Source organism: Labrus bergylta, chromosome 7, assembly GCF_963930695.1.
Source record: "Labrus bergylta chromosome 7, fLabBer1.1, whole genome shotgun sequence".
In the NCBI taxonomy this organism is placed as follows: Eukaryota; Metazoa; Chordata; class Actinopteri; order Labriformes; family Labridae; genus Labrus; species Labrus bergylta.
The window spans coordinates 30,819,231-30,830,466 of record NC_089201.1 but is presented as its reverse complement, the minus strand read 5'-3'; the positions used below and the strand labels follow the sequence as shown (position 1 = coordinate 30,830,466).

The window sequence follows — 11,236 nt, the reverse complement described above, 5'->3', positions numbered from 1 at the left end:
TCGGTGGTTACCTTCACAAACACAATGAATATCAAGCCCAGAACTGTGACAAAAGCCCAGTTTGATCAAGCTAATATATTTCTCTCCATCTATTCCCATGTTTCTCTAGACTCAGAGCGAAATGGATGGAGGAAAACCACTATTAAGAAAGAAAAGGTAGAGGGAAAGATGAAAAGTGACAAAGTATATAATGGGTTTACACAAATAAGAGGCAGATCAATAATCCAATCACAGCGTGGAAAATTGGCAATCTCCTAATGAACACAAGTTGTAGTTAAACAAATTTTATTCTCCTGTTACATCCCACTCAAAATCTTTTTGGCCCCATTTTTACAAATACAGTTAATAACTCTATTTAAAGGATCCATTTAAAGCAATTTTTTGATCCAGCAGAACCAAAACAACTGGCGCTGCATTGTTGTGTTAGCATGCTAATGCTAGCGATCTTTATTATGCTGGTATCTTCACACTGCATGTAAATTTACCTGAAATGAGCGTGATCTAGAAACACAGTTAAGCAGTGAGTACAGTATGTTATTCTTCTTTTCTCTAGTCCCTCAATTAAACTACTTTTATACACGAGGGGAGGAGTCAGCCGGCCGTCCCGGCGATGTAAACAAAGTGAAGATAGGACTCTGAAAACTCTGAAAACATGACAGACAGTGGGACTCGGGTGTTACACCCATTGTAGACAGTCATGACTCACAGAGTTATTTTCAGAGGAGATACTTGATTTATATTATATTTAAGTGTGAAAAATCACATATTAAGAATTTAATGAAGAACATTTTATACCAATTTCTTTGATTTAGGAAATAGGATGAAAGTATTACATTTTTGACCATTTGGAATTAAACTGGTCTTCAGTAGCCCGTTCACAATGCCAGGCAATGGTGTAATATTTACAAACCCTGTGACATGTCACCTTCAATATGAGTGTCATGGAGGCTTCTGTGCCACCATCGGGGGTAGTAAAAGAGGGGTTACAGGAGTGATAAGGGATCACCGAAGCACAGTGAACAGCGCTGTGTGTTCATATGTGGAGTCTGTTTAAACATCATGCTTCCATATGGTTAATTCACAGAGTGGGACACCAACATTACAACATAATGTAATTGATATGTAAGTTCAAAAGACGTAAGGACAGCAAAGCTTTGTAACGGTACTGGAAAAGGCTAGTTGGTTCATACTGGTGCAAGATGTCAGTCTTCTTTGAATAAATAATCAGGGTTTAGCATAACTGATTATTTCTAAATCACACGACCGCTCGAAGCACCTTTCTTATGCCAGGAAATGTTACTACTCTTCTTTCTGTCCTTTTTTTTTCCAGCCTCTGCTTTATCTCTCTCTCTAGACAGGCCCTGATGGACATATGGATGGGGAGCTTGGGAGGGGGGGTTACACTGGGTCAATCCCTCTCAAACGGTCTCCCATGGTGGGTGTTGTGGGCAAATGGAGGTAGGAGATTGCTAGCCACGTCTTGCTGCCACTGTGAATGAAGCTAAGAATAGCCAAATGGGGATGTGGGAGACTTTTCCAGATGCCCCCCCCCAATCACTGATACAACATTGCATGTCACTTTGTGTGTGTGTGTGTGTGTGTGTGTGTGTGGATGTGAGCAGATTCAGAGGACCTGTCAAACCACTGTGGCGTGCAAGACTTGAGTCAGATGCCGAGAGAAAGACATGATGTGTGGATTAAAGCCAAAGGACAGGAAGGCAAAACGGGAAGGAAAGAAAAGAGGGAAAGACAAAAAAGAAAGCAATATGATGAAATAATTCAAAGTGACAAATAATGAGAGATGAAATGTAGGAAAAGAGGCAAATACCACATAACAATATACTTAAGCTGCCAACTACTAAAATATTATGCAACTATATGATTATGATTTCACTCTGTGGACTGTAAAGAAATAAAAGGAAACAAATTAATTCCAGACTCTTATACCTTTTTTTTTTGTTATACTGTTGTATAAATATGTTCTGAGACAGACATATGTTTAGGTGGTTGCAGCGCAATAGAACTTCTTATGCCTGGGGCATTTTTCACAGAGATCAAATCCCTAACCATAAATTGAACATGTGGGGGGGGGCAGTTTACATTTCATTAAATTGTACTAGCAGCCCGAATCAAATATGCAGACAGAGATTTACACAAGTTCCATAAACAAAGATGAATAAACAAAGACGGATTTTAAAGAACATGAACAGTCTGTCATTATCAATCAATCAATCTTGATTTGTATAGCAGCAATTTGTAAAAGTTATCTCAAGATCTTGGTCTTTGTCATCTTATTATCAAACAATACGCAAAGTTACAGTACAACAATAAAAAGTTACACACAAAAAAAAAGAATCATAGGCAATGGAATAAAACCAAAATATGCTGTAAAGTATAGATTAGGCTTCATCTCTATATTATACAAAAATACTGGCTGCCTTTTGCAATATTAAAAAAAGACTAAAAAAGAAAAACTAATATCAAAACCTGAAAATAAAAGTGTGTTGGGGCGCGCTGGTGGCCCAGTGGTTAGGGCGCACGTCCCATGTGTTGAGCGGTAGGCCCGGGTTCGCTTCCACCTGTGGCCCCTTTCCACATGTCACTCCCCGCTCTCTCTCTCTGGTTTCAGACTCTATCCACTGTCCTCTCTCTCTCTCTGGTTTCAGACTCTATCCACTGTCCTCTCTCTCTCTGGTTTCAGACTCTATCCACTGTCCTCTCTCTCTCTGGTTTCAGACTCTATCCACTGTCCTCTCTCTCCCTGGTTTCAGACTCTATCCACTGTCCTCTCTCTCTCTCTCTGGTTTCTGACTCTATCCACTGTCCTCTCTCTCTCTCTGTCCTCTCTCTCTCTGGTTTCTGACTCTATCCACTGTCCTCTCTCTCTCTCTGGTTTCAGACTCTATCCACTGTCCTCTCTCTCTCTCTCTGGTTTCTGACTCTATCCACTGTCCTCTCTCTCTCTCTGGTTTCTGACTCTATCCACTGTCCTCTCTCTCCCTGGTTTCAGACTCTATCCACTGTCCTCTCTCTCTCTGGTTTCTGACTCTATCCACTGTCCTCTCTCTCTCTGGTTTCTGACTCTATCCACTGTCCTCTCTCTCCCTGGTTTCTGACTCTATCCACTGTCCTCTCTCTCTCTCTGTCCTCTCTCTCTCTCTGGTTTCTGACTCTATCCACTGTCCTCTCTCTCTCTCTGTCCTCTCTCTCTCTCTGGTTTCAGACTCTATCCACTGTCCTCTCTCTCTCTGGTTTCTGACTCTATCCACTGTCCTCTCTCTCCCTGGTTTCAGACTCTATCCACTGTCCTCTCTCTCTCTGTCCTCTCTCTCTCTGGTTTCAGACTCTATCCACTGTCCTCTCTCTCTCTCTGTCCTCTCTCTCTCTGGTTTCAGACTCTATCCACTGTCCTCTCTCTCTCTCTGGTTTCAGACTCTATCCACTGTCCTCTCTCTCTCTGGTTTCTGACTCTATCCACTGTCCTCTCTCTGCATTAAACGCACGAAAAGCCCAAAAATAAATCTTAAAAAAATAATAATAATAATAAAAGTGTACTGAGGGAATGACTATCCCATTACAATCTTGTCTGTCAGGGTGACAACCCTCAATCAGTGACCTCCTTGGAAAACAATGGCTGCAGGAATCAAGACTACTGAAGAAATTGGCTAATGGGATGTCCATGACTGCGACCCCTGGAGACTGCTAAACAATGGCAGCTAGGCTCCAAAATCACACCAGAGAAAGCAGAGGGCCAAAGTGATAAATGCTCTGTTTCCAAAGAACCTATCAATACAAGCTGCAGTGCAGAAACACTGCAAGTAAAGACCAACCACAAGCTGAAACTAAAAAACAACCAAGAGAGTATACGGGAGAGTCAACCATCACATACAACCGATGTTCAGTGGATATCAGATCGGAAAGTAGAAGATCATCGAAGAGCAGGACCCAACTCTCCATTACAGCAGCAGTTTTCCAACAACAGGTACATGAAAAATGAAGTTCATTCAAACCATCAGTGAAGTTGGTTAGCATCTAGAGTTCAGGTTTGTGCTTATTCAAAAGTACTGGAAAGAGGGTGGCTACTAGACTATTTCTCTACTAAAACTGTGCAATTTGTTGAAAACTGGACAATATTTAGACATCAAAAGTGCAATCTATACATGAACCGTGCAATATCTACGCTTTAATCCATCAGTGTATATTCATATTTGTAAATATTGTTTATATTCTCAATTACCTGCGCTTGAACATAGATTATTACTTATACTACTTTATTATTGCTTTCACTTGGTACTTATTTTATTGTTATACTATTTTTATTTTATTTTATATTGTGAACTTATCTGTACTTCCTACTGATTTTTGGTGTTATGAGCAACTGTAGTGAACAAATTTCCCCCTGGGATTAATAAAGTCATTCTGATTCTGATTCTGATAGAACCAGAATGACACAAGCCATCCCAGTACATTTGTAGGTAAGGCTGTACTGCCGATAGGTCATTTGAAGATAAATAACATTACAATCTTCTGATTACTGTAGTAAAGGGGCTTGTAATTTAATATGTCTTAATTCCCTCACTGTACGCTGTAGAGAGAAAGGCTCAGGGAGATCAAGGCCAGTGTGAATGAGACATGAAGCATTCAAGTGTCACAGAAAATATACCTCCTTCAAATAAAAACTGCTTTGTGAATACCGTGCGCCATACAATTGAGAAAAAGGAGGTAGAGGAGAAGCCAGTCCCCTAGTACTCAGCCCTCACTTCTGCAGACACTAGAGTGGGGGGGGGACATCTATAAATTCTATCAAAGGGTAAAAAACACATCAGACTCAAGAACTGCACTTGGACACAACTTATCAGCAAAACAGTGGACTCTCAAAACTATGTCAACACAACTCGAGACAAGAGCGGTCACAGAATGTGTAAATGTGTCTTTTTAGGAAGTTCAGCACATCCTCGTACAAGGGGGTCAGACCGGGTGTTAGGAGGTGTTCAGAGGAAAGAATGGACCTGGTGTAAGCTAACACAGAGGGTGTTCTATATACGCTCACACTGTTAATCTCATCAATGAAATAAATGACGAAAATATTCATTGATGAAGGTCTTTTTAAATTAGTCAACGCTGACGATGACGAGACGAAACTCGGCTGTGTGTGTGTGTGTGTGTGTGTGTGTGTGTGTGTGTGTGTGTGTGTGTGTGTGTGTGTGTGTGTGTGTGTGTGTGTGTGTGTGTGTGGTGAGTGCAACAAGGTGCAGCCTGGAGCCTGGAGCCTGCAGGACCGTGAAGCCCCGCCCCCTGGAGCTTCTGCTGCATTCATGTGGTGTCGGAAACATCTGGAAAACGAGTTTCCGAGTTGTAAAATGCACATGAACACCTGCTCAAGTCGGGCCAACAACTCGGAAACTTGGAAAAGAATAAGATGCCCGACTTCCCGACTTGATGTCAGAATCGTCATCAAATGGGGGGCAATGTTAATGTTAACATACTTTCTATTAATTCACGTAATATCAAATATAACTTTTTAACAGTTACATTTCCCTGATCTTCTTTGGAGCATCAACGCTTGTTTGTTGCTGTTGTTACAACTTTCTGACTTCCCGAAACTTAAATCATGTGAACACACTTAAGTTGGAAGAACGACTTTCCAACTCGGAAACTTGGACCACCCGAGCAGCACCTGAATGCAGCATAAGTGAGCTTCTGATAATCAAAATAAAAAGCTTACGTCTGATTTTGTTGAATAAGATATCTTCAACTAAAATGATGTGCAATTTTAGTCTGTGACTAATTGACTAAATTAAATCAATAACAAATGACTCAATATAAAAGGACATTTTCGTCAGGAGACTACGACTAAATTAGAAAAAGGTGTGAAGATTAACACTGGCTATATGCTGAAAATTCTGGACTACATTGGTCTGGTATTGAAACTGGGTGAGAATATCTCTATGGTCGAGTGTCCTGACTTGACTAGGATTTTTTTTTTCCTTGAGCCTCTGTGAATAAAATAAGAAAGAGAACCAAAAAAGACAACAAGAGAAGCAAATGGAGAGTAAGGATGATTGCAGGTAAAGAGCAGTGGGAGAGACTATTTATGTCAGTGTGTCCTGCTCCTCTGTTGAGCGATGAATGACATCCATTAGCCGTCACAGACATCGGTTTTTTGGTAGAGTGGGATATGATGAATAACAAATGACAAACTCAGGATGTGATAAAAGGGACAATCTTTGCAAATAACTCATGATACTGTCTGACGGAACAAAAAGAGGTATTGACAGTAAATGAAACTTTACTACTGTCAGGACAAATTATTTAGTTTAAGTTACACAAGAGGACAAAGCCACCGCTTTATCTAATCGATGACTCAACAAGTCTAAATCATAAACACCAGATATCTGACCCTGACCTAAACTGGACCTCCATGTTTAAAAAAATATTTTCCAATCATGTTTTTGTTTTGAATGTCTCCAAATTAAATATTTTGGTCACAAACTGATTTAAAAAAGGTTCTTAATTGGTTTATCTAATTGCAGCACTACACATATCTATTCTTAAAGTCGCTCCCGTGCCTCAAGGTTGTGGAAAATACAACAGTTCAACTTGTAAGTGGACTTGAACGACACACCTGAGGAGATCAATTATGCAGATGCTTCTGTCTTTGCTATATTTGGAGTTTACTGATTTACTCTGTGAGCTTTATCTATCAATTGTTCTCCTTTTCTCATGTTTTCCTTTCCTTTCCTTTATTCTATTTTATGGAAGAGGAGACCTTTGTAAATGTCTTTTCATGGAGTGCAATATTCTACAATTCACTTAGCAGATGCTTTTATCCAAAGCGACGTACATCAGAGAGTAAGAACAACACAAGCAAGGATCTAGAAAAAAGGGAACAATGTGAGTAAGAGCAAACGATCAGCTTTGAGTCTGATTGGACACACAGGTGCTGACAGGAAGTGACCAGAGGCAAAGCACAACATTGAGGGCAGTTCTTGAGAGCTCTAATCAGTATAGAAACCATCTTATAAGTCGTCCTTATCAAACAAAAACCATCGTCATTACCATCATCATCATCAATAATATGGAGACCATCATCATTAAGTTAGTAGGTATTCATGAAAGAGCTGGGTCTTTAGCTTTTTCTTAAAGGTGCAGAGGGACTCTGCAGATCACATGGAGTTTGGAAGTTCATTCCACCACCGGGGGGCGACAGAGAAGAAGAGTCTAGTCAGAGACTTAGGACCCTGTTGTGAAGGTTGGATCAGACGCCTTTCATTGGCAGAGCGTAGTGGGGGGGAGGGAGTGTAGATTGTTTTTTTTCTACACTAAATCAAAACAACCTAATTTTCCAAAATTGATTTCATGTGTGTTTTCTCAAATTTAGTATAAAGAGTTTGAATCCAAAAGTCAACTTTTTTTCAAGCAACGTCCAACTTTTGGCACCACATGACATTTCACCCACCACTTTTTATTCCCTCAAGCACCTCACCAACTCGCCTACTGTAGAAAAAGTACACGAAACACATAAGAAAGCCTGCATGATATTCAAAAACTTACATTATTTTGTCTTTTTTTCCTATAAGAACTACTGCAATATAAAAATAGAGGATTGTGTTATCCATGTGCAGACATAAAATAAAAAATGATGTTTGTTATTATGGAATCCTTAACACCTTCTGCAACAACCGCCCCTCATCCTGCACTAAATGGACGCATCTCCCCAAAGTGCTGTAGATAAACCTCACAAAAAGGCAGCCTTTACGTAACTCATCGCCTGCTCTGAGGATCCTGCCAACATTATGTGTTTTCAGTGGCTAGGGGCATGTATATCTGCAGGTGACACAGACACTGCATGCATAGTGCTCAGTTATAGAGTATGCATGTTGCACTTGTTATACAACATCAGACATATTTTCTTGATTACCAGAGAAAGTGACCATGAAGCATCAAGCTGCAAAAAAAGTTAGTGTTTCAGTGACTTTGCTTGACACTGCACATCCTACATAGCGGTTATTGCACGTGCACGATAGTTGACCAACATATTGTGTAGCCCTATCACTGAGGGTTAAATCTTTAAGTTCTCTGTTAAACTGAATATCTGAATATCTTAAAACACCCAAGTTCACATCTGGGGAAAAAAATATGTTTAAATAATAAGATTACTGAAACGTTCTGTTATTTGGCTAGCAACGTGTTGGCAATTAGACTAACAGGCTAGCTGAGAAATACTGATGAGGATTAAGCTTTTCTAAGACTGACTGGCCTCGCCCCTACCTTCTCTCTCCTGCTGGAAAGTAAGAGTGTTGCTGGTGTGATTTTTTTTGCATGGTGCTTCATTCTCCTGATCCAGGCTTGAAACGCAGCAGGAGGTGTGTAATCCTTCTTCAGGCAGACTATTCTAGTGTAATCTCCTGCTCACTCAGAGTACACACAAGTCACTTTTGACTGCTCCATAAAAGATTCAAACTGTCAGAGTCTGGCCATCTGTCATCTGCCTCTGTGTTTGTTTGTCAGATTTTCAGATTTCTCTCTGTTTGTCTTTTCCGTCTATCATTATGTCACGCTGTATGTGTTCTTGGCCGTTTGTCAGAAAGTGGGACTAAATGTGACTTCTTGAAAATGAAACTGATGATCCTCTGAGCATCTTTAAACTACGTAAGCCCATTAAGGGAAGTCCCTCAGCAATAGGATTAGGACCTGTGGGCATGTGTGCATGTTTGTGTGTGAGTGTGTGTGTGTGTGTGTGTGTGTGTGTGTGTGTGTGTGTGTGTGTGTGTGTGTGTGTGTGTGTGTGTGTGTGCATGCATACTTGATCTTTTTGTGTGCCTATACGATATGCATTTGAGAGCTTGAAAATGTGTGTGTCTGATCAATTGTTTGAGCTCCATTGACAGAAAAATGTTTTTGTCCTCAAAAGGCGATTCTGCAGCACCTTTGGGGAATACTCAGCTTTCTTTTCAACTGTTTTCTCCTTTATTCCCCCTCTCTATTCCGAGCATGCGATGCTGGTGCCTTGCTAAGATACAATGGGTCATTTCAGCCAAGAAGCCAACAACAATGAGCCAATCAACAATAACACACACACACACACACACACACACACACAAAAAAGCTTCCGCATTTGCCATCAATGACTGGACAAAGAGTCAAAAGGAGAAGCCAACTACCTACCTGAACATAATATGCAGCAACTAGCTGTAAAAGGTTTCTATAGAAGTCCTTAGCTGAGGTTTAGAGTCGAAGAGGAGGGATCAAGATGCAACCTAATGCTCTATGGTTAGACAGAAAACATCACATTGTATCCTCTGTAACAGCGCGATCTTCTATCATTCACAGGACAGGCACTGGGGATATATTGAATGAATTGATAGCACTTATTTTAAAGAAGAAGATACAATAATTTTGCAATTTCTGAAGACTGCTTTAAGTTTGATATCATCATCAATGAATGACATGTGAAAGACATTTTAATTGGACCATTTCCTTCCTTTACAGTAAGATTAGTGGACTTCCTTCACAACATCTAAAATACAGTTTACCATGAAGAGTTCCTCAAGAATGACTGTGGATGCATTGCAACATCCACTCAAACGCGACAGCATTGCTGTCCACTCCATATGTATCCTGATTAGCAAAGCATGAACAAGAAGGTTATGAGCTCATCAATAATCCTCAAGAAGTATGATCACAGTGATAATGTAGATTGGAAAGGTGTTGAAAAAGGGGCATATGAATGAAAGAAAGGATCAGTGTCACAGTTAGTGAATGGTTCTGCATTATTCCCGAGGCCACAGACACTGACACCTTCTTCAATGAAACAAATGTAGGATGGGATCTCTTACTCTGTTTGGGCAGTAAGCAGCAACAGACAAGAGGGAGATAGGTAAAGTTTCACGATTCAGCAGCAAACTGTCGTGAGTCTCGTCTTTGTGTCTTCCTCTGAAATCTCAAGATCTTGAAAAAATGCCTCTTATAGCCTTATTTTTCCCTGATGCATTTTTCTCTCTCCCCTATCCGTCCCTCCCTCTCCCACTCTCACCCTAAGTGGCCAGTTGTCAAAGTCAGCTGAAGCCCAGTTAATGAAGAGGTAGATTTATTAGAGACATCAGTGGGCTGGGCGGGAGGGGGGGGCGGGAAGGGGGTGGGGAGCGGAACCCCGGGAGCCAGCAAGTAAATACAGCCACTGAGTGTGCATACTAAAAAAAAACTAGAAATAGAGGGGAAAGAGAGAAGGGTGGTTTCTGAAGACGTTCAAAAAAGAATACATAAATCCATAAAGCAGATATGAGAGGTAGAAAGCATCAACTCAGATAGAAGGAAAGGGGGGAGAGGCAGCTTCCCTCTCTTTTATCCTCTCTCCAGCAGTGGCTAAAAGCACGAGCTCTTACCGTCTGTTGGAGGTCTGGGATTCCAATGCGGATGACCACCGTGTTGCCTGTAGGCTCCTCCATGGGTGCTCTCGCACTACGGCTCCACTCTGCGCCGGGACAGAAAGCCGGAACACCAAGAGGAATGGGAATGCCGCTGTCCTCTTCCAGGGAGCTGCCGCTGTCAGTGCTGCCCCCCTGGCTGCCGTTTGCTGCGTGCGTGTGTGTGGTGTGTGTGTGTGAGTGTGTGTGTGTGTGCTGCTGCTGCTGCTGGTCCTGCCGTGGAGGGCTGGGTGGCTCATGTTTGCCGGCTGCCGAACGCAGAGGCATGCTCCGTGTTAGGGGCTCGTTCTGTGTCGCTTTCTCTCTCTCTCTCTCTCTCTCTCTCTCTCTCTCTCTCTCTCTCTCTCTCTCTCTCTCTCTCTCTCCAGACACACACACTCGCACCGTTGACTCCAAGCTCACACTACAAGCACACACGGCTGAAAGCGTGCATCACTCGCCTGGGAGAGAAAAAGAGGGAGGGAGACAGAGGCAGGGAAGAGAAGGGGAATGGGCAAAATGAGGGGGAGATAGGAGAGAGATGTAGGGGAAAAAAACAAAAAGAAGATAAGTAGGGTAACTTAAAATTATATAGGGGGAGAGGATTAATCAACAAATGCCTGCAACTGTTTGGAGCTTTTGAATTGTGTTCAACAACAGCATTCCACCTGAATTATCTGCTGCTCCTGAATGGTCTGCTTGATCCATCAAATGTAAAAAAAAAATCAGAGCTCAAGAGCAAAAAGTGAAAAATAACTGTGCACATATGATTGTTACAACCCTCATGGCGTGTGACTGTAGCTGTCACACACTGTTGCTTTTGCTGTAGT

At 41.5% G+C, this 11,236-nt stretch overlaps 1 protein-coding gene across 1 annotated transcript in view; it reads right to left on the bottom strand.

Annotated features, from left to right (window-relative positions):
- Positions 1-10,864, bottom strand: part of shank3a (SH3 and multiple ankyrin repeat domains 3a) — a 167,383-nt gene extending 156,519 nt beyond the window's left edge. Inside the window, exon 1 of the mRNA XM_029281382.2 lies at positions 10,386-10,864. Within this exon, the coding sequence (XP_029137215.2) occupies positions 10,386-10,694 (309 nt within the window). The 5' untranslated portion in view covers positions 10,695-10,864. The remainder of the gene's footprint in view (positions 1-10,385) is intronic.
- Between the last annotated feature and the right edge of the window lie 372 nt (positions 10,865-11,236).